General features: G+C 37.6%; 2 protein-coding genes across 5 annotated transcripts in view; one reads left to right on the top strand and one right to left on the bottom strand.

Moving 5' to 3' along the window:
• clec16a (C-type lectin domain containing 16A) overlaps window positions 1-24482 on the top strand; it is a 98369-nt gene that overhangs the window by 55843 nt on the left and 18044 nt on the right. For 2 of the 4 annotated variants that reach the window (XM_067381864.1, XM_067381863.1), the window contains exons 19-23: window positions 3736-3887; window positions 5065-5269; window positions 6449-6586; window positions 9138-9266; window positions 15075-16966. In XM_067381864.1, the coding sequence (XP_067237965.1) occupies window positions 3736-3887; window positions 5065-5269; window positions 6449-6586; window positions 9138-9266; window positions 15075-15520 (1070 nt within the window). In that variant the 3' untranslated portion in view covers window positions 15521-16966. Of the gene's footprint in view, window positions 1-3735; window positions 3888-5064; window positions 5270-6448; window positions 6587-9137; window positions 9267-13181; window positions 13280-15074; window positions 16967-24482 lie in introns of those variants that run through there. The other 2 variants (XM_067381866.1, XM_067381865.1) reach the window with 2 other exon arrangements.
• Window positions 22622-24212, bottom strand: socs1a (suppressor of cytokine signaling 1a). Its single transcript, XM_067373859.1, has 2 exons — window positions 23955-24212; window positions 22622-23570 (listed from the first exon to the last, which is right to left on the bottom strand). The coding sequence occupies exon 2, from the start codon at window positions 23494-23496 to the stop codon at window positions 22891-22893; it is 606 nt and encodes a 201-aa protein (XP_067229960.1). The 5' UTR covers window positions 23497-23570; window positions 23955-24212; the 3' UTR covers window positions 22622-22890.

The following is a 24482-nucleotide window of genomic DNA, read 5'->3' as shown; positions in this document are numbered from 1 at the left end:
CATTTTCCCCAAATTTTTTACACTGTCTGTGTTTTTCCAAAGCAAAAACGCATGGCCCCTTATTTGACTTTTACATCATGATTCCCAAGGTCATGGTAGACCTAGAAATATCATGTAATAATAGAAGGCAAAGATGTCATAAAAGTGGAAATACTGTACATTTTTGGAAGTTATAATTTGCTAGAATTTTTTTTCAGCTATGGGTGCTTCTCAATATCCCTCCCTGTCTCCTCGCTCCTCCGTCCTCCATCCTATGACCCGGAAAACGATCAGCCATCTTGAAGGACATCTCAATTCTCTAATTGCACTGTGAGGAACGAGGAATGAGGAGGCTTCCTGAGGAGTTATGAGCGAGGATACACAGGTGCATCCTTTGCGGAAGTCTTTCTCATCGAGTAACCTGACGCACGCATAAATTCTCCTCCCCCTTCTTATCTGTCACAATAATTTAAATGTATGCTTTACTTTTACAGATTAAGTAAACTTTATATCTCATATATTTCAACTAGGCATCTTGCTTTATTCATATTTATTATATTTTTTTAAATAACCAAACTTTAACAACATGTGGGTAGATCCCTCGAGTGTAGCTGACGACGCTTTGAAGTGACGCTAAAGGGAGCGAGGATTTATCATTTCACTTGATTCAATTCCTCCATCCTCTCGTCTTTTCCTTGCGTCCTTCCATCGCATCCTGGAGGGGTGGAGCTAAGACGCGAGGAAAGCAAGCAATTAAAGGAAACGAGGATGCACAAATAAGAATTGAGAAGCACCCTATATATAGCACTGGTGCGAAAGTTTGACTAGTTGGAAAATTGTTTTGAAAATATACTTTTCAATTAATCAGTAAAATCAAATTGTTCTGAATGATTCATTAGATTTGTTAAATCAAACTCATTTTTACAATACTTGGGGTTAGGGTTATTAAGTATTAATAGGGGTGAGACGAGACCGGTAGCTCACGAGACGAGACGAGACGAGACTCGAGATTGAGTTCACAAGAACGAGACGAGGTTTTTACACAGTATTTTTAAGAAATCCTCAATGGCGAAATACATGACTAGAAAAAATAGTCTGCAAGTACATTTGACTAATCATCTTGTAATGAATGTCATTTCAGTTCTACTTTCTATCATATGCAGTAAAAGACAACAATACTCAAGTACTGTAAAAGGTTTTGCAACAAACTCAACTGACTGACTTCTCTTCTGTATGATTTCAGTCTCTTCAGACCTTACTGTACATGATTTATGAGCTTCTACAACTTTTGACCTCCTAACTGAACTCCTTTCCAGAAACTGATCATAGAAATAAAAACAGTATAAATAAAAATGGTAACACTTAACAATAAGGTCTCATTTATTAACATTAATGTATTAACCAACATCAACAATGAGCAATATATTTACTATAGTATTTATTAATCTTTGTTTATGATAGTTAATAAAAATAGTCATTCGTTGTTAGTTCATGATAGTTCACAGTGCATTAACTAATGTTAACAAATTAAACCTTATTGTACTTAATAAGATTAAAGGTGCTCTAAGCGATCCTGGGTGGAGTAACTTCCTGTTGACGTTCGAAGTGTTGTCAAACAAAACCGAGGGTAGCTAGACCCTCCCTCCTCCTCCTCCTCCTCCTCCTCCTCCTCCTCCTCCTCCTCCTCCTCCTCCTCCCCCTCCCCTCCGTGCTTCCTGAAACAGTCATGAACGCGCATTTAAAATCATTCTTGTCGGTTATTGGCTGGAGCATGTTTATTATGTTTTGTGGTCCAGGCTGCACCAGTTTGTTTTTATTGCCATTTTTCAGAGCTTGTGGCGACTACAGAGAGTGCGTTTTTTTTACAGTGTGTTCTGTACACACACATATGTGTCTCATATGTTTGCTGTATGTGACAAAAAATGTTTTGGCCTAAAAACGCGTGACACTGCTTAGAGCACCTTTAAGAGAAAACTGTTATTCATTTTTGTGGTAACACTTTACAATAAGTGTTAATATTCTAATATTTCTCAATATTCAAATTGCAAATAAGACCAATTTTTTCTTTGATACAGAGCTAAGAGATGGTTACAACTACACTGCCCAGCCTAAAATAGCTTTTATATTGAGAGATATTTGTATTCATCAGGGAGCCGCTTTCAAAATGCGGGGTATTGAAATCGCGTTTGAATGCGCCCTCATGTTTACTTTCACTTTCGTGATCGTGTGTACTCTGTAAATATGGAGCGGCGGCGACCGTTATCTAACTGAATTAAATGTTTTTTATTTAAATACAAAGCAAAACGACAGTGCGTAATGTAAACGTAGCGGTGCGTATTCTTTCCTAATCATCCTAACACTCTGTCATGGCAACATCACAAGACTACTTTTCGCCTACTTTTCATTGATTTTAGTCTCGCAAGATCTCATGACACGAGATCTCGTCACACCCCTAAGTATTAATAATCAAAATTTAAAAAAAAAAATTATCATCTTTGAATACAACTAAAAAAAATCTTGGAAGAATCAATAAATATAGGGTATGTTGTAGATATCATAGTTATGTTTCGCTTAAACTTATTTTGTTGGCCTCAATATGGCCAAGTGATATCAATTAGTGAGTGAATTCTTTTGAGAAGATTCCTTCTAATAGATGGTCAAACTGGTTCCCAAATGTTTCTGAATGATTCATTAGATTTGTTCTGAATCAGATTTTTTTTTTTTTTTTTTTAATGAAGTCACCCAGTTTCCACATAATCAGTACATGCTATCTGTTTCTAATTTTAAAATACAACTGTATAATGAATCAACCAACATTACCACATTTAACCACCTGTGAAATGTGTCCCAAGTGCCCTTAGGATATGAGATTCCACAGAGCTGGTGTGCATAATGGTATTTGTGGCTTTAAAAATGCAGAACTACTGTGCCTCAGCTGTCTGATTAACAAGTCAAACTGCAACTACATGGAAGTGCTTATTCCTTGGTATAACAGCAGATAATTTTCCCCAGAGGCAACATAATTCTGTCATCACAGTTAACTATGCTTTAAAATGAAGCACTTGCTCTTTCAGTTCTGAAGTATTTCCTCAACCTATCAGTGTGACTTCTAAGGAAGTACAGAGCACAAAGAAACTTTTACCAAGTCATAGTACCTCAGTTGTGACAATGCTGTTTTAGTTATTAGTAGTTCAGTGGATCTACCTGAAACCTACTTCAAACATTCATGACCTACCTCCCTTATTTACCCCTCCCCTTCTTCCCCCACCCCCTTCTCCACCCACCCGAGTAGCTGCGATATACTGTGTAGGTCATGACTCATTGGAGTGTTTTTGAAAACTCCCGCATGAGTGCAATCTGATTTCATGCCAGTTCTCATTAATATGATTGAATTCACCCAGGGATGACATTTTCTTAACACTTTCTATATGGAAATGCATGTTTATATTTAAATGTACTGATATTTAAAAGACCTGATGTTTTTAGGGAAATAGATTAAATGGTTTAATGAAGCATTTGATTAGAGACTCCTAATACAATGTGGTATTGTGTGAGAGGCAAATCTGTATTTGTACATTTGGCAAAATCTGAGTTTGTTTTGAATGCTTTAAATGGTTACACAGTGTTCCCATTCATTGGCTGAACTTTGACATTTATGACTTGTTTTACTGATTTATGCAAGTTTGTTGAAGGACCCTTGCAATGAGCTATCCATTATTCAACCGTAAAGTGTTTTTTGTCCTTTTTTCCTTGTAGATAACAGTGATCTTATTGCGTGCATGGTGGTGAGTAAAGATGGGGTTCAAGCTCAGCGCTTCCTGGCTGTAGATGTGTACCAGATGAGTCTTGTGGAACCGGATTCAAAGCGTCTTGGCTGGGGTGTTGTCAAGTTTGCCGGCCTTCTGCAGGTCTGCTTCATTCCCGCTCCTACACTGCAAACATGAAGCTCAAACAATAAAAGTACTCTTTGGCCACATTTTTGTCAGAACTTTGATGTTCTGCTTAAAATGGAGTTAATGCATGTAACAGGATGGTTTAAGGGCTCGTATCAAAAACCAATTGAAAAAAATCTCATAAATTTGGTTTTGGCTGTTCAGAGTTGTGGAAATGCATTTATTTTGCCCCAAACAAAGTGCTCCAATTTGAAAGCAAGATCAATTAAAATAATTAATAAGGTAATGCATGTGTTGCTTCGTAACCCTTTGGGGGTATCCATCCAACCTAAAAGGATGGTTCGTCCAAAAATGAAAATTATCCCATGATTTACTCAACCACAAGCCATCTTAGGTATACATGACTATCTTCTTTTTATTCTTTCATCAATACGTCTTGTGTCGGGTCAGGGGTTACTCTTCTTCCATAACTCGATGCGTACAGCCATTCGCCAGACGCCGGTTTCAAGTTATTAGTTTATAAAGTTTTCAATATGGATATTTTTCTTACAAAAACCCATCACTTCATTCAGAAGGCCCTTATTAACCCCCTGAACCCGTATGGATAATTTTTTATGATGGATGGATACACTTTTTTGGGCTTCAAAATCTCACGCCCTCTTCCCTGCCTCTATCAAACTGGGAATAGTGAGAATATTTTTTTTAATGTAACTCTGACTGTTTGGATGCTGTTAAACACCCTACCTTGCATTAATATGATAATAGGCAGGGGCAAAATCAAATCAACTGTAATTATCAAATGAAATAAGCACTTAAGCACAAAACAAAATTTTTCACTTTTACAAATCGTTCTCTTTAGCAAGGCTTGGTCTTAAGTGACACCATTCAGCTACTTAGCACAACAATTAGAACATTAGGTGCAGCCATTTTATGACAGAAGTAATTCTTGTAAGATGTAAGGTGTGATAGCACGACATGTTATAGACATGTTAAGACAGTGTTGTAGGAAAGCCCAAAGAAAAAAATAAAACAAACGCAAATAAGTAAAATAAAATTAATATGTAATGAAATTAAAACAATAAAATAAAATGAATATACTTGAAAAAAAAATGTTTGTGTGTATTTAGTCTTTGAAACCAAAGTTCCTGCATATCTTGATGACTCTGTTTTAATTGTATGCATATGTTTACAGGACATGCAGGTTTCAGGAGTAGAAGACGACAGCAGGGCTCTGAACATCATCATACATAAGCCTACATCTAACCCTCATGCGAAGCCTGTGCCCATCCTGCAGGCTAACTTCATCTTTGCAGACCATATTCGCTGCATCATCGCCAAACAGCGACTAGCCAAGGGCCGAATCCAGGCCAGGCGCATGAAAATGCAGAGGATAGCAGGTCAGGTCTTGGCTGTTTACTAACTTTAAACTGCCTTGAAGCCAAAGTCATAAACTATGTTTTTACAGCAGATTGTATCTTCTGTTTATAAATGATACTTTCTCAGACCTCCCAGCTGTTGTGCAACATTGATGGGGGTTGGAGTGGGGTCACTTGAGTTGGACTTTAGTTATACTTTAACAGGTCTGAGTACCATTTCAAATAAATGGATGCAACTTTAAGATTAACTGTACCAATTCCCATCGACATGGAATTTCCCTTTTATTTTGGATTTTTATCATGTGATGCTTGTTTTAATTTGTAGCTGGAAAAAAATTTGGGCCAGTTCGAATCAGTGGCCGTGTGGGGCCAATATCCTCGGACCTTGAGCAGCAAGGCCCAAATCAAGCTGCGTTTCCACTGTTGGAGAAACTGAATAAAAACTAGCTAGATCGCAAATCGTACATAACAGAAGCGACAAACTTTTTTTCTGTGCATTAACTTGCACGGATTAATTGTTCACCACTAGACCACTAATGTGGGCTAACGAAGTAAATAGGGTCAATTTTGATTTCCTTACGACTTTAAGACTCCAGCAGCGATATCTGACCAATGATTAACTTATTAATTTGTCAGTAGTGCACCTTAAAAAAACTGGTATTTATAATTATTTCACATAAAAAGAGAATACATACTTATCGCATCTGGTTCCACTTATTTGTGATGACAGGAATGCATAAAATAACTCCCATTAAGGTTTTTAAGTCCAAAGACTTACATATTTAGAAAAATATTGATTAAAATATCATTACATTTCTTTACAAAGAATGAGCATTTCTATAATTTTTTCAAGAAACAATGCGATCTGAGCATGTTTAAGGCTGTCTTCCGTCTCACTATACTGTTATCCTTTCAGCCAGAGCAACAGAGGGAGCTCACGAGCAGAAACAGAATTTTTATGAGTTAAGTTAACCTCAAGTTTTATGAAGTTTGCTGGTAGCCTGATATGAAAAGTTGGGAAAGTGTTGACCCTCTCCTGGCTGAGATAAACTCTGCCATTGTTCATAAGTCCTCAAGACCCAGTTGGTCCAGTTTGGACCAAGATGACCCCTGGCTGTTTGCCCTCGAGGAAGCCCTTCATATCTGTCAATTTTTCTTTTTTGGCTCATATTTTCTTTCTTTCCCCTTCCTTCCATAAAGCTCTATTGGACCTTCCTGTTCAGCCTTCCACAGAAGTGCTGGGCTTTAGCCAACCATCTGTTGCATCATCTCTGCCTTTCCGCTTCTATGACCAGTCCAGACGCGGCCCAGCCTTCGCCTCTGTTGATAAAGTTCCAGGTAAATGTTTGAATGATTAAAGAGGAAATTTCAGAAGATTAAGAAACCAGCTGTAATCCACAGTTGCATATTTTCTGTGGATTTTGTTTTTTAAGAAATAATACTTTTATTATGCAAGATTGCATAAAATGGATTAAAATTTATAGAAATCTAACAATGTAAAATATAAATATATATATAAATAATGTTATAACAGTCATGGCCTAAATGTTAGGATGTCCGGGTTTGATTCAAAGTACAGGTAGGAAATGACTGAGGTGCCCTTGAGCATGGCAACTAACCCCCAGTCTCTACCTAGACACCACACCAAAATGGCTGCCCACATTTTTGATACCTTAAGTTATGTAGCAGATTACTCAAAAAAAAAAAAAAAAAGAAAAAGAAAAAAAAAGTACAATAAAATATTTTTTTAGAATTTTTTTTTTTTCACCTCAGCAATAATATACACTATTATTGCTGTAATACTGTAATTTTTCTGGATGATGTGGTGGTAGATGAGTTCTGTCTTAATGTGAAATTTATATTTATAGGAAAGTTTCTCACAACATTATTAACATCGAGGGCCGCAATGGAAATAAGCCAGTGGCTTTATTGTGACAGTTTTTGTGAAGTGTATGGGATACTTGTTATTATGTACAATTTTTATAAAGGCTTGTCAAATAAATAAAACTAAAACTAAATCAAGAAAAACATTAGGTTCCTGTTTCTGTTACGGTAATAAGCTATATTTAAAATTTTCTGAAACGTTTAGCTCCTTTGCATTTTTTGTTTCTAAAACAGACGTGCTCACTGTCTGTGTAGAAATTTGCACAGAAATTTGAATAATTTTCTGAAAAACTGCACATCCTAATTTTGTTTTCCCCAGAATTTCTCTAGTGCTTCTCCAAGTTACAGTTCTGTTTTGTCTGAGGTTTCTAGGTAACACTTCCTCTCTGCCAGCTGTGGTTCTGAACTGTCAGTATACAACCCTTATTTAGACTTTTGGTTCCAAACCAGTGGGTAATTCACCATGAGAAGCGATGACTGTATATAGATATATAGGGTTTGACATGAACACCCAAATTGTGAGTGAAAATCCACTGTGGTGGGTAATGCATATCAACACACTAGCCAATTTGGTGGTTTATGATTCCTAAATTATGTTCTGTCACTTAGCATGGCATCACTGTCAGAACCTTTTCCCTAAAAGGAGCCTCAAACATTAGGACAAATATAATTGCATTCTAACGTCACCCTAGAAGATTGCTTATTGTTCATTTTTTCAGTAACCGGTTTGTTTGTGTTGCTTGAATAACTATGTTTCACTAAGCTTAGGGAAATAATACAGTTTGCACTTTATCTTTCTGTTTGCGCTGTTTTTTTTTTGTTTTTTTTTTTTTTTGTTTTTTTGTTTTTTTTTTCCAAATACCTTCATTTAAACTATATAAACACACAGACAGGGTGGACAATAAAACTGAAATACTGGCCAATATAGTGTTGAAGGTTTCATGGAAATTCACGCCTGTATATGTGCAGTCTGGTGGCCTTCACTGATTTTACATTCCATCAGTAAGAGCAGAGTGTGAAGGCTGAATTAGCAGAGCAAAAGCTAATAGCTAATATATACAGACTAAGCTAATATTCATACATACACACACACACACTGCCTGGCCAAAAACTGGAAAAAAAAGTCGCTGTTTGGATTTTAAATTTTAAATAGGCAAATACTTAATCTATGAATGGATCATTATTACAGTGATTATTATGTTTCTAGCATGTTATATGTTTGGCAATATATGTTGGAGCGTGAGATTTAAAGGGGCCGCAGCATGAATCGGTGCATAGTTAATGATGCCCCAAAATAGGCAGTTAAAAAAATTAATTTAAAAAAATCTTTGGGGTATTTTGAGCTGAAACTTCACAGACACATTCAGGGGACACCTTAGACTTATATTACATCTTGTAAAAAGACGTTCTACGGCACCTTTAAGTATTTGCCCATTAAAATCCAAACAGCAACTTTTTGGGGGGGCCGGGCAGTGTGTATGTATGTATAATATATTTCACCCCCTTTAAAAGCTCCCTCACTACAAGGAGAAAATCTCAGTATTTACAAAATGTATCGATACTTTCAGATTTGGGTAGGATTGTCATCTTCTTAATTTCACAAAAGTGAGTTCTCTGTTTAGGGAAAGAGATGACTAATAGCTGTCTCTCAGTACCTTTTGATGACGTGTTGTTGGTTCAGGTAAAAGAGATTGTGGTTCCCAGAACTCTTGGTGTTATGCCAAGTGTTAAAAAAAAAAAAAAAAAACTTTACGGACATTAAAGCTGTTCTCATTTGTACCAAAATGTTTCAGTAATCCGTAATTAAGGGTGTATATTTGCTTGTGTATATAGAACCTCTTTATTTTTTTTTTTTTATTTTGAAAACAGAAAATGACAAGAGAAATTAACTAAGCCACAGTTCCAGCTGGTTTTTGTCATTAATTAATATAGAAAGTATAGCAGGAAATGCACTGTCTATCAGTGTCTAAGCGATCTATATGTGACCATGTGTTTTGTTTTCCAGGTTTTGCAGTTGCTCACGTTGCCCAGCACAACCCCTCCACCTCATCACCTTCTGGTGGCCCCACCGGCCCGTGTGACTCAGTCACAGCCAGCAGCACATCCACACACACCGCAACACAGAGTCAGACAGGTAGCACACAAAATCCCACACATGCCACTCCCTTCTGTACTTTTGTTCAACCACCCCATTTTACTACCAACTGCTTTCACTGAAAAACTAAAACACGTCTCACACAAGCTACAACACAAAAACACCCTCCTCTGAATCGAAGCACCTACTACACAGCTGTGTATCAGGTTTGCAAAGAAGCAGATTGCACAATCATTTTTGTTTTCTCACATAGTTGATCAGACTTAATAGACTTTAATGATATCCAGGGTCCAAAATAAATTTTTTGCAACACTTTTGATTTTTTTTTTTTTTTTTTTTATGGAAAAAAAAAATGTTGGCCATGAAAACCATTTTTGTTTTCCTTTGTATATTTGCAGAAAACAATGCAGGTCATTGTGTCTCGATCATCATATGTCTTTCTGTCAGTTAGTCGACTCATCACATAAAATGGTGATAATGATTTTGTTTTGCAAGTTTAACACTAGGTATGCATTTCCACAAGTCTGGAATAAGGGGTCATGAACTGAGAAATCAAAATTCCTTTGATGTTTTGACATATAATACATTACTGTACTACTATTAAAAACATCCTGTAAGTTTTAGAACCCAACTTTCTCGTTAGTCTAAAAACAGCTTATATTGAAGCCGGTCAGCCAAAACTACAGGTTGTGGAATGTGCCACTTTACTGTCACACGCTTCCACAAAAGATCAACACCTGCTTCTTTATCACTGCCTGTTTAGCCCCGCCCAGCAATTCCCGCATGTAGTAGGTAAATAACAAGAGAGGTCTATGCAGAAACCAAAAGATAAAGATGGTTCTGAAGACAACAAAACATTGTGCAGTGCCAAGTTTTGGAAAAACACAGCCTTTGCTTTGCCTTCCTTCTTATCCCAACATTAGGAAAGTGTGGATGAACTTTTAAGCTTCAGACCACGTCAGTAAGAACTTGGTCCTTTGTTCATTTCATTTTTCCGTGGATTCGTTTATAAACAAGGCACATTTCGACGCAGGATTTTCAGCAAGATTGAAACGACGATGCTGTCCTGATTATATGGGATCTGACCTTAATGTCGCGCCACTGTTTTACTGTATTACGTGGTCACTATTGCTTTGTTATTACAGATCGTATTTGAGTTTTTAAATTGTTTAAATTATATACAGAAAGCGATCAAAGAATGCGCTACAATGCTCATCGCTGCTAGCTTTAATGCAAAGGGAGAGGACATAAATATGGGGGTTCAATCCCATACAGCCTGGCAGCACCAGTTCCACATGTAAGACTTATTTATTTTATTAAGTCTCACAGCAGACACGGCCCTTAAAAGAGAGTGTTCAGACCAGAGAGCTAAAATCAGGGTAGACGAATAGCATTTTATTTCTAAATTATGACAATTTTTGATGTAAAAATCATAGTAGCATTGTAAGTTCACCTCAGGAAACACTATGAAATAATAAAAATATGCAGTTCATGACCCCCTTTAAGTTTTGACAATAATTGCATTGCGATTTACATTTATGCATTTAAGGTTTCTGCATTTCCTGGGAATTGAACCTATGACTGTAGCATTGCTAGCGCCATGCTTTTCTGTTTGAGCTACAAGAATTTAAATTATTGAATTACAATTTATTATTAATTTGCAATCCCTAAAAACACACACCACCATTTTATTTAAGTCTGCATGAAACAGAAGTTACAATAGTCTTTTCTTACCTGTTGTGACATATAGCCAAGTGAAATGGAATGAGAAAAATGTAGGGTGGGATTTGATTTAGTCCTTCAGGACTAGATTTGGTCATAGGAAGTTGGGTTTTGTCAACTAAATGGAGACAGATGCAACAGTCTGTAGAAAAAGAAGAATTGTCAATTTTGAATACATGGTGACTTCAACTACCCTAAACCAGTTTGTACTTGCATTGTGAGTGTCAATTTTGGATCCTGCAGATATCACTGTGTCCCAGTAGCTTTTGCAGTGTCAGTCTTATAGTCACAGCCCTGTAAATGAAGAATATGAACTGCTGCTGCAGTATTATACCTGTAGTACATGATTAAAGGCCCATTCATACCAAGGACAATAACCATAATGATAACTATAAATATAAAGTTTGAATAATCATTCTTGAGAATACGGAGGCCCACACAACAGCTATAATGATAACAACACAGAGGAATGATATTATTGGACTCACAATTTTTCCCAGCTGATGAATTATAAAAACATTGACAGCCAATCAGAATCCATGCAACTTTAAAGAGCACAAGCATTTGAAGCGGCAGACATAACTGCCTAACTTAGATACATAACTTGGATATAACTGCAGCGCATACTAATAAGAGACAGATCGTTATTGTGCGTTAGTGTGAACACTAATGTACAGTAGTTATTGTTCTTGGTGTGAATGGACCTTAAGACTCATGTTTCTATACAGTTCTATACGCTCAAAGCCTCACCGCTGCATGTATGCATGACTGAATGCGTATATACATGTTCTTTCCACTTCATCCTTTTAAGCACTTGTCATCCAGCCAATTTTGTTGCATTTAAAAAGAAATTCTATGGTAAGCAATGGTTAAGTAGATCTTTAAGTGGAAGGCTATTTTATGACTACCAGCTAAATGTTCCCCCAGAGGGCCTCTCAGGAATTGATGTGTTTGCTGTGTAGAACAAGGGTCCCTGAGGGACTTGGTTTACCTCTAAAGTTCTCTGTTGCTATTGGCTGCTTTATCGCTCTTTCTGCTTCACACACTGCATTTTTGAGCTGGTCACTGGTGGTGGGGTGTGGTTTTGGAAAAACCTGAAAGCTCGCAAAGTCTTCACACCACAAGAGCCCATGAACCAATCTGGTGGCTGATTCTCTGAACAGAGGAGAGGAGTATTGTGGCCTCTGTGAAGTCTCCTACAGATTTCTGTATTGTGGCGGGGGTGTTCAACTAATACGGTCATGGGTTTTTTTGTTTTTTTTTGTTTCTTTCACTATGTATCTGTTCCTTTAATTCTCTGAATTACTATGATGATCTATTTTGAAATACAGTGACCTTTTGGGGTTTGTCTGAAGTGAAACTCTCCATATCATTTACTCACTCTAAAAAATGGACAAATAGTCTTCTGAAGTCACATGAATAAGTTTTTTGAATAAGAGCCACTGTCACAAACACACCAGAGTGCAGCAGTGTGAGCTGACCACATTCACTGTTAGTTAATGCCTTGTGGGGCGGCACATCTTTGAACAGAAGTTCTTAGAAACAGAAGCGGCAGTAGCAATGACGTATTGTTTTGAAGGTGTGGATTTGTGGTGAGACTGACATCCATTTCTCCTTCTGTCTCTGTCATAACAGATATGTACCTTGTAGTGTAAGTCTGGTTGCACGTATGCAACCTGCATAAAGTAAAAGAGAAAACAACAGGAAATCCAAACTGACCTTTTTCACTTTCTTAAAACACGTTCCTGGTCTTATTGTGCACAATTCATGAGTGCATGTTATTCCAAATAAAAATAAAAAAAAGCTTCTTTATAGTGTATCAAAATAAAATAAAAATGCTCTGCCTCTCATGTGCATTGGCACATTACAGAAGTAAAACAGATTGTGAATGCCGATTTACTCTGCTAAATTTTATTTTTGACCCTTTATTAGACAACTAGTTAGTGAAGCGTCACAACAAATCATTGCGAGAGAGAGGTAGAATCAAGATTGTAAGGATCAAGATATTTTTCATGCTAAACTCAAACCCAGATCACCTGCATGAGCACCAAGGCTAAACATGTCCCGAGCTAGAGTGCTAACCTATGAGCTATAGAGTTAAAATCAAGCTTTGCATGTTATGCTAATCGATAATATCCTTTGGCTTTAGGTTTTGCTCCATGCACCCTTCAGATTAGATGCTAAATTAATATGTCTGTAGGATTCGTTCTGATCTGTCCTTCTGTTCTCTAGTCAGGTCTGGCAGGGAAGGCCGGAGGTGCGTGTTTTCTCTGTCAGAGGATGACAGGCACGGTGGAGAATGGGTTTAGAGCTCCATGCAGACGTAACAGGCATGTCCGTGTGACGCTTTTACATAGATTGACAATGCAGAGTGGCCCCCTTAGTTTCCAGAGACTGGCATTGTGCTACTAAAAACTGTAGCTTTGTGTGTGTGTGTGTGTGTGTGTGTGTTTCATAGTAAGTCTTTTTTTTTTTTTTTTTTTTGAGCAAAAAACACTAACTTATACATAAGAGACAAAAAACAGTGAGAACAGAAGAAGACAGGGAAAGAAAAAAGCTATAGATGTATGGCTGTGGTAGTTTCAGCAGGTACAGGTACAGAGGTCAGTTAAATCATTTTCATGAATTGTATTATAGTTTTATAGTATGTCTGATATAATGTACCTGAGTTAAGTTGATAATTGAGATTAGCTGATAAACAAGTATAGTATAGTATATTATTTAAAACATATATATGAAAAATTTTGATTAAATATAAATACAAACATCCTTGTAGAAACTGTGAAACTTATCTTTAGGAGTGCATGGTATTGGCAAGCGTAGCAAGATGTTGACATTCAAAAGCTCTGTGAATGAATGCCACCCCAGAGTGAGCAACTGCTTTCTACCTTCTGTATCCTGTTTTTCAGCCCTTCACCCTTTTTAATATTAATCTTTTCACTTCCATGGCTCTCTGCCATTCAGGTTTCTCCTTTTACATTCACATAATTATTTTTGGCAGGCAAAACCCTTAAAGGGTTAGTTCACCCAAAAATGAAATTTCTGTCCCCCTCATATCGTTGCAAACCCGCAAGACCTTTGTTCATCTTCAGAACACAAATTAAGATATTTATGATGAGATCCGAGAAGTTTTTTATCCCCCATAGAAATCAACATAATTACCACATTCAAGGTCCAGAAAAGTAGTAAAGACATCGTTAAAATAGTCCAATAGTGAGCCGTCGTTCTGATTTAGAACACGGAAGCTCTGCACTGTCTATACAACGTAAACAGAGTAGGAGAATGACAGGGAACAGAAGAAATTGTTGGATAAAGTCGTTATTTTTGTTTTTTTGCACACAAAAAGTAATCTCGTCGCTTCATAACATTAAGGTTGAACCACTGCAGTCATGTGGACTATTTTAACAATATCTTTACTACTATTCTGGACCTTGAATGTGGTAATTATGTTGCTTTCTATAGTGGATAAAAAAACACCTCTCAGATTTCATCAAAAATATCTTAATTTATGTTCCAAACTTGAACAAAGTTCTTACGGATGTGAAACGACATGAGGGTGAGTAATTAATGACAGAAATGTCATTTTTAGATGAACCCTTTAACAAACATCTGACTCAATGTCTCACCCTTGACATGTCTGGTATTCCACTTCCACTTTCCTAATAAGCATCTATCTGTCTATCTATATCTATTTGTGTCTGTCTGTCTATTTGCTTTTCTAGTCATCTGTCTGCCTGCCTAAGTACCTAGCCATCGATCAATCCACCTATCTATTTAGCCATCTATTATCTGACCAATCTACCTATTTGTCCATCTCCCTGTCTACCTGCTTATCAATGTATTTAGCCATCTATCAATCAATCCATCCACCCTGTCTGTCAAACATCTCAGCGTAATTTACAATCTCACACATTTATCTATCACAGCAAACACAAACATAGACACACATTACAAACAATTTAATAAAGCTAACATCCTCTTCCCCCACACTGTTTGCATTACTCCCTTTGCCTTGTTTGCCTTTTCAGTATGAATAGATGTTTCTGCATGTGTGTAACACACCCCTCCTTCATAAATAAGGAGAAGCATGTGCGGGATTAACCGGCCCTGTTCTTCCTGTTTCAGGACTTTCGCTGGCACCTAGCCTCACCCCTGCACCACAACCCACCATCTCCCTCCTGTCTAACAATGATGCCGAAACACTGAGCGTGGACTCCTTGACCCTGTTGCCCCCCGCTGACCCGCCTCGCCTGCGCTCCTTCAGCTCCCAGTCCTCCGTCCAGGATGACGCTTCAGCGGAAGGGGATGAGATGATTCCTGCTGGCCGAACAGAAGATGACCACATGGGAGCAGCGGGCACACAGTCTCAAGACGACAGGAAGGATATTCCAGTCATCCGAGAGGAAGATGAGGCATCTCCTGAGTCTAGGCCATTGTTTGGTGAAGAAACTGAGGATTTGACAAATGTACAGAGTGATGAACCTGTGACTCAGTCCAAGACAGACTCTGCAGGCGTCACAGCCGACCAAGAGGACAACCCAGACCTGGAGGAGGAGACCGCGATAGACTGAAATGTCTAGTGCTACTAAAACTAAAACGTATTAAAGAAACCAGGTTACTAAAGCAAGAAATGTTATATTGATTACTCAGTGTGAGCATGACCGATTCAGGTTTGCACATGCTTTCAGCTTTAGTAATTCAGGCCCTCAGTTGTATCCGTGTAGTTGCCGACTGTGTCAACACAGCGGTTAACAATACTTCTCTTTACATCAAGACTATGAAACATTTCAGAGGAAAACAGCACATCCAGAACAATGGTGTTATTGTTCGTCATGAGTGCTGCTTAAAGCACAGTCTATTTCTGTCGTGCGTTATTCTTTCAGCTCTGGTGCTGAGGTGTTCCAGCTGTTTCTCTGCATGTGTGACTCTTTAGTGATTGTGTGTGACCGTTCGAGTGTGTGCGCGTATGGTTTTATGATGCCGAGCAGGACGTGTTTGTAATATGTATCTGAGTGGGTTAGTGGGGAATGCCGGTTTGATTTTACCAGTCTTAACACTGAGGAATGTACAAAGACTTCTGAGTCTATCCAGCGGTGCTCTTTTCTGAAGGTGTATTTCATTTTGGTTGAACATTCATTTGCACTTGGGTTTTTCAAAAAGCCCTTTTGTGTCATTCTTTGGAGATTGTAAGGAACAGATACAGTATGTGCTTAAAATGACCCGTTGTAATGCATCAGCACATTCAACCCGTGAACTCTTGCTCAGTTTTGGCAGCGCAGGAGGTTTATCCAACCATCCACCCTTGCTCCACCAAGCCTTTTTGCATTAAAAAATGCTGACTCACCCATGTCAGTCATGTTCTAAAGCGAGTTTTCATCAGGTGATTCCGTCATCGAGTTTCATTCCTGGGCATTTATGTCACTACCGTACCTTCATGCATTTGCTTTTGTTCTGGAAGATTTTGCAATCTGCTGACACAGGATGAATATGCCGGTTTTCGTTCACGTAGTTACAGCTTCAAGTACTTCGAGGTGGTCTCTTCCTGTTTTTAAGGCTGAGGCGACTTTTCACATTTTTTTTTTTTTTTTTAGGTGTGTTTTAATGTTCTTTAACACTTAATATACTAGAGGTCATCGAGCGCTTGTGCTGGACACATAATCAAAGCTGGGTGTGATGTATTTGTGGTTTCGTTTTACTTTGGTGTTCAATAACAGTAATTCAAGACTCATTTATTTCACTTACAGAGTCAAGTAGTTGGCCTACCATCACTAATGGACTGAAATGGAAAATGAATTTTTGGTTTATAGACAGCAGCACATAGAAGGGATCCACAGGTTCTTGCGATGTGGATGACTGGGCGCTTTACTCTCTAAAGAAACGCACTCAGATTTAAGCTTTATCAGTGGAGTTTGTAAAATATTACCTTTAAAGCAATACAACTAATTCTGCTTATATCAGTATTTTGAGGTTAAATTCATTGTCGAAAATGGGTCGCGGGGGGGAGGGGGGCATCATAGTTTGTACACAGTGTAAAGATTTGTTTTGATCTGATGTTATAATTAATTACCAAGTCATGCAATAAATTATTCTGATGTAAATTTTGGTCGTCTTACCATTTTTGTTCTTTCAATTAAGTTTGATGATGAAGAAGCGGCATTTGATTAAACATTAATCTGCCATAAAATCTGTCGCTTCACACTGTTTATCTGTAGTTGTTAATCTGTCAAAATACATTTGCAAATTTCCTGTTCTGGTGAAATATCAACAAGCCTGTTAAATTCCTGATAGTCATCATTTCCAAGAATAGGTGGGCTTCTCTGGGTCTCTTGATGATAGATGTAAACTCTTGTAAAATGTGGAAATGAGGTTATTTTCTTTCTTAATGTGTAAAGTGGGCTGCTTACTAGGATGTTGATTTAGTCCATGCACTCATACTAAACACTCCCAGAATATGGAGGGGGATTTTCATAGTTTATCCGGAAACCAGTGAAGTATCTGTGCAATACTGAGAAAACTGCAATTTATGTTTCTTTTCCCTGCGTTTTCCCAGAGATTTCGCATTAAATTGGCCCCCACCATCACCTTCTATATTTCAGAGTTTTTTTAAGCAGAGATGTTTGAAATAAGTGAACAAAAACTAACAAAGTACGAAATTCACTTCTGCTTAACAGCAGATCCTTTTCGACTAAAAATGATTGTCGTGCAGTTAAATTCTGTGAACTGCTTTGAATTAACTGTCAATCAGCATTCCTGTTAAAAATTAGGCTGTGATGGTCATCTCAAATATGTTGGTTTTCCATAAAATCATCCGCTGAATGAATAAATGTGGCCTTTGTCTTCAGAGCGGTTCCTCTGGTCTGAGAAACAGGTTGATATGAAACTTAAGAGCAGCTATAAATGGATGTGTGGCGTGCAGACGGTCTCATGAGAGTCTTATTGGCAAGTTCTCTGGAGGTCTCGTTCCAGGAGCTTGTGCTGATAGTGTCTCATGCTTTCTGCTGAAGGCAGCCTCACAAGGGTGTTATTTCTAAAGAAGAGACACTCACTAACTTGTGGTTTGCATTACACAGCATTTGCCTGAGAAAAGACATATGACATATGACAATACAGCAACTTGTATTTCACTGTAAAAAGATGAGATGGCAAGATTGTTGATTGTCACCCTCAAGTTAAACCTGTGTGTATTTCTTTCTTCTGCTTAACACAAAAGAAGATATTTTGAAGAATATGGGTAAACAGTCGATGGGACCCATTAGTATGGGAAAAAAATACTAGAGATGTACTGATACTAAATTTCTCCAACGATACTGATTATTTCGAGTGATATCTGCTGATACTGATTACGATACTGATAGTTTGGGGGTTCTGCCTTTTATGCCTTCTTTTAAATTAATGATAATTTCATTATAATTAATTCTATTTTTTTTTTTTTATTGTTATATTTTAAAAGAAATGCAAATAAAAACTTTCCATTTCATCAACTTGTTTCAGAGTAACTGGTATCACATTACTCAAATTAATATTAACACACTAAATACTGAAAATAATATTTCTTAACTTTCTGAATGTGATTAATTCATATAATTACTATTAATATTGAATATAAAACTGGTTTCTTTGCGTTTTCTTTGCACAAAGCCCAAATGCTGTGCATTTTCCTGCTCTCTTTTGATTGACAGGATATATCAGCCCTGACTATTGGCTGTTTTTAAACTATCGCTGATAGCCTAGTGTGAAAAAAATGTGCTTTTATCAGATCAGATACTGATTATTGGCTGACATATCGGTGCATCTCCAAAAAATATTATGAAAGTCAATGGGTGCCATCAACTGTTTGGTTACCAACATTCTTCAAAAAATATCTTCTTTTTTGTTCAGCAGAAGAAAGAAATTCATACAGGTTTGGAACAACTTGAGGGAGTAAATGATGACAGAATTTTCATTTTTGGGTGAACTGTCCCTTTAAGCCTTTGATGCATGCGATCACAATACATTTAGAGTTTGTAAAATACACAATATGTCTATAGAAGCGGCAATAACAGTCCTTTCCATAATAATTAGACGACATGTTTTATTCATATCAGATATAGATTGTGTAAATAACTTTAAAGTTTATTCTATTATTCTACAAGTTCACCGGCTCACTTACCTTCATGTATTTCGGGAGAAGTGGATTCATTTGCGTTTTGAAAATACAACAGATCTGATTCTCTGTACTGCGGCGCAAACTAACATGGCGGCGTGTATAGCTCAAATAACGCAATTGTTATAAAGGTGTTTAAACAGCAAAACACATCCTCTTGTGCATATTTTACAATCTGTATATAAAATATTTCATACTATAGTTAACAAGTTTGTGAATATTTTGAATAAAAAACGACAATGAAATAAAAGCAGATCATCATTTATGACATGTTTTTGTAGGCCAACCCGGAAGTTAGTGGCGCACGGGTTCCCTTGGTTGAAAGCCTATGCATTTTTCCCATAGACTTTTGGAAAACCTAAAAAAATAAGCTTTGTGTTTAACAAAGGGTTATGACACTTGTACGTTTTGTCTATCAAGATACTCTTTACAAGTTAAAACGACATTTATACATTTTGAAGCCTAAATAAAGTGGTCAGATATAAAAAGCTAACATTAGGCTATAAACGGACTACAGGACAACATGGTCACGGATCAACGTCGTCACCACCAAGCGTCCTCAAACTTTATTTAAAAACATGCTCGCTGATTATGATCTGTGCTGTTAATTTAAGTAAGATGATATGAATACTTGAAATCACAAGTAACATTAAAAATCAAAACCAATAAATGATAATAAGAGATTAAAAATGATTAATAATGAATGATTAACATATAATAAGAATAAATAAATATAAGCCATTTTGGATTCACCAGTATGAATACTTATCCACTTTTCCATGAGAAATGCTGTCCAAATGTCCTGTTAGTCATGATGACGTCTAAAGTCCCCGCCAAAGGAAGTAGTTCCTTTCAGCAACTTGTTAGCAACCGCCGATTTTAAGACACAATAAAGGTTAAAAAAATCACAAGTGGGTTATAACTGGCGTGTTTTATGTCATAGATCAAAACGTGGAAATATTTAGAGGCTTTGTTAACCACAGACCTTATTTCAGGTGATTTAGTAAAAACCCATTCAAAAAACCCATAGACTTTAGTGCGATGGAACCATAAGTCCTAAAATGCTAACTCGCTTCTGGGTTTTGCCTACAAAAATACGTCATCCCTGAGGTACTCTATTGTGGCTTCGGTGTGTCACGTAACAAGCGGTGACGCGTCACCATGATAACAATACAGCGATACGTTCTAAATAACGGTCGCCTTAAACTCATGCTTGGGCCTCACATCTGAGAATACAGATTTTTTTTTTTTTAATACAAATACTCATCCAATCATTTAAAACCCACCTGTTTGCGTATGGAAAAGGAGGTGAGGGGATTACACAAAGGTGGTCGGTTTGTTCTGTCAATGTGAAACAAAATTATCTTTGTGAATCAATGATTTGGAAGTCCTGCCCACATATTCTCAGTGGAGGTCATGGGGACCTTCTACCTTGATGTGGGATGGCAATAGATGAGTGTTGTCATAGTAACCATTATGTGGGTAGCCATATCACTCACTTTCCTGGAATTTAGCTTTGTGGTCTGAAACATTGTCAATTTACAAAAACCACTCCCAAGGGTCTTGAGCGTCATAACCATAAATAGATTTAAAAAATTACAGTTTGATCTTCTGTAATGGGATTCCAGAGCAAAATCTACCTAGTCAATGAGTAAGTTGTAAGATGTAATGCAAATAAGGCACTTGCCTTTTCTTTTCAATAAAATTTTCTATCATTTGCCACCAATGTGAACCATTTATTTTCAAAAATCTATTATTTGATGAAGGCCTTAGACGGCCGAAACGTCATGTTTTTTAATTTATAAAGTAAGAGTGAGTGTTGCACCTTTGTTCAGCTTTTGAGCATTTTTATTTGATTTTGTTCATTAAAAGTTGCAAATTATGTGTCAGCAGCTTTTTGCTGTTTATCAGTTGAGGTTGTTCTCCATTCACGAGCATTCAAAAGCTCAAACCAAGTTTGTTTCTGTGTACAGATTACCAACACAAGCTTGTGTGTGTGTGTGTGTGTGTGTGTGTGTCAGTCTCTGCGTTTTGGAGGGGAGCTTTGTGGTTCCAAAAGGAAATACACGACTCAAGAGCCACGTGTGTGTGTTTTTGTATGTGTGTGTATGTGTATGTATGTTTGTGTAAGTTGAGGCCAGATGCAGTGAAGATTAGGGGCTCTTCAGGGAAACACGACTGTTTCTTTTCCTGGAAGTGGCTGTGCGCTTTCATGTGTATTAATCACTACAGATGAGCGAGGAAAGACAGACTGATTAACCCTGTACCACATGACCGAAGTCAACCTCAGCAACCTAAACCTTATCAAACGAGGCTTCTGCGTTCGATTTTCTTTATAAGTAGGTAGTTTCCTAATTGTGTCAAATACGCCTGTGAAATAAATGTACAAAGTTAATTGGTAATCTGTGTGTTGAGAGTGGTGAATTAAGGGAAATCCCACGATAAAGTATAGCCAACCAGGCACATCGAACGATTTCCCCCTCACTTCCATAATATGATTTCATTAGAATCACAAACGTTTTCTCCACATAGATAAGCTTGCCTGCAATAAAGCTTCTTCTCTTGTACATGTGACCTTTGACCCGCTGTTTTTGCTAATGATTGATGTGAACCACAACTACGTTTAGCTAGAAAGCAGCTCTCTTCCATTGTTCTATTAAAGGCAAGATCACTCAGAAAGAGGTCTGACACAAAATAAAACACAACACAAATGTGTTACAACCTCTCGTCACGTCTTATCTGATGACTATGCAGTACAGATAACTTCCTTCAGCCTCGAGTGGAATTCCAAGCAGTGATCTCTAAAGTTTACGTGAACCCCAGATGCCAAGTATTGTTTTGTTCTGAGTCATTTTTCTGCGTAAGCCTGTCAGATGTATCGCAAAGTTGTATTGATACCATGTCTTTGGAGATCACAGGCTCCGCCTCATCACACTCCATCAGTCCTCAACCCACTTCATTTCTTGTAAATGTCTGTCTGAGCCATAAGCAGTTTACGGTCACCACAGCTCCGCCTCTCAACCACGCTACTACCTAGATTAATCAGCCTGGTTCAGTACAGATTGTCTGGCCTTAACTTCCTATAAGACCTCATCTTCATGTCATTTCAGGAATCGGGCACACTAAGCCTGTAATCTAGTAAAAAAATATACCATAGCTTCAACATGACATGCCTTATTCTAAGAAAAAGGCGGGTTTCATGGCCATGGATTAAGTCGAGATATGAATCTTGAACCTTGTTAGACAAGGGTGAGGCTCAAATTGCATGTGGGAAAAACTTTGTAATCGCCTACATAGTTTCATTTTTAATAATAATAATAATACTATTTTTGATATATATAAGTGTCTTATTAATTAGTTTTAATAGTCATTAATGAGCGTTGAAATGTAATAGTTTAAAACGTTCAGTTCAGTTTGATGTCTAAAGTAGATAGGCTTTTTTTGTGTGTGAATATTTTTGTATAAAAACCCTGTATTCAAGCATTCAGACCGCCCCAATGAATAAAAGTAAAAATTGAGATGTTTTAAGTTGTTTACAAATATATTTATTATTTTTTATAAAAATTATCTTGAAATATTTCTTTCTGCATAGCAGAAATGTAATCAAAGGAAAACAATATTCCTGGATAGTGTAAACATTCACAGACAATGTAAACTTTGTGCAGTGTTCAAGTCTGATGATATTCCAAAATGTGCTACAGTATGATTCCTGCGTCCTAAAACAGAGCAGGACCATGAGGAGTCCATCAAGTATCTCCAGAATAATCCAGCAGCGCTTTAATGCAATGAGTCTCGTCTTCATAGCGGATAAGGGAAAGCATGGAGGAAGTCTTTGAGGATTGGGTGCACAGGGATGCGGTCGATGTCTTTTCCGTCGCATGTTTCGATAATCCGTCTGCGGCACAGCTGCTGCAGGGACTGCACTGGTTCTTTCCTGTAGGGCCTGATGAGACCCTTCTTCGGGGAACTGATGTAGTGTTCCAGCAGTTTGAAAAGAGAGTCAAAAGATTCCTTGCTGCCGGTCAGGCTGAATTTGGAATTCTTGAAGTTAATCCGGACGCTCACGGGACCGTGTTGTCCTATGTAACTCAGCGTAAAGAACACGTCGCTCTGACGACTGTCCCGGATCAGGAAAGTTCCGACTGGCTCTTTCTTCAGCTTCTGATGTGCCTCCTCTACAGTCATGGGACCCCAATAGAAGCCGCTCTCCTCTAGCATTGAGGTGGTCTTTGCGATGATCTTGAAGTCTCTCGCAAAGTTGAAGGGTCTGAAATGTGTCTGTAAAATGGCTGCCTGCTGGCTGGGTCTGGACCTTTGGGATTGGGAGACCGCTGGGGAGGGTTCTGTGCTCACTTGGGGTTCTTCTGTGCCTTGATTCCCTTCCACTGTACTGTGCGCCACCATCCTACAGGAAAGACCAACTGGTGTGGTCTTCCATACCGTACCACAGGAAGGTCATCTAGATGAGGCTCATCTGTCTGTTGAAGAGCAAGTGAAGAACAGAGTTAACCAGTTGCCCCCTTCCAAAGCCAATCACGCGCTGTACTGAACATCACATAGAGGCTACAATAAACTTGCTTGTTTCATGGCAACATAGATTGCAACATATTTGGGATTCACTCATGTACAGCTGGATTTATCTGTAAAATTATGTTTACTTATATATTTTAGCATTGGAACACTATACAAAACATTTGTATATCTTATAGAAAGTTTACTTTTTAGTATAAGCGTTACATCATGACAAACAACAAACAATTACATTAATTTCTAATCGTGTTAGGCTCATATAACCTGTTTAAACTTTTAAATGACAAAACAGACCGTTCTCAGAAGTGAAGTTAGTTCAGAGAAAATCTTACCGTTTTAGCGAATATGAACTCCAAGAGTAGTCAATACAACTTTGCCTTTGACAAACTCTCGTCGCCGCTTCCAAAATCAGGTTTTTTTGAACTCCCATTGATTTATTCCACCGTTTTATCTCGATGGAGATGTCCTCAGCGCACGACAGAAACTCTTGTAATGTGAGAATGAACTGACAGGCGCTTTGAAACCATACATATAGAGAGAACAGCTCCGCCCATTTCCCGGAATTCTGGCTTCACTTTCAGGTTTTTTCTGTGAAATCAATTCAGGATTAGCCACTCCTACCTAAGAGATAATGGTAGTATTCTTTCACTTCTCTTTTAAACTTTATTACATTCCCCAAACCCAAAAAAAGAAGTTCCATTTATAACAAACTTATAAAGAACATGAAAATGACATAATATATCTGAAATAAATATACGTTAAAGTGAACATTATAACGTTATGTGTGTTTCTAGTCTTAAGTCTGTTATACAACCCTCATTATTATAAAAATGTAATTTTATATATTAGTTTTTTTAATA

Source organism: Chanodichthys erythropterus, chromosome 3 (genome assembly GCF_024489055.1).
Source record: "Chanodichthys erythropterus isolate Z2021 chromosome 3, ASM2448905v1, whole genome shotgun sequence".
NCBI lineage: Eukaryota > Metazoa > Chordata > Actinopteri > Cypriniformes > Xenocyprididae > Chanodichthys > Chanodichthys erythropterus.
Note: the sequence above shows the minus strand (reverse complement) of the source record. Positions and strands in the feature narration are given on the sequence as shown.

Bases quoted from the DNA above. Each gene is read 5' to 3' on its own strand.
- socs1a (XM_067373859.1), bottom strand. From the start codon at position 23,496: ATGGTGGCGCACAGTACAGTGGAAGGGAATCAAGGCACAGAAGAACCC.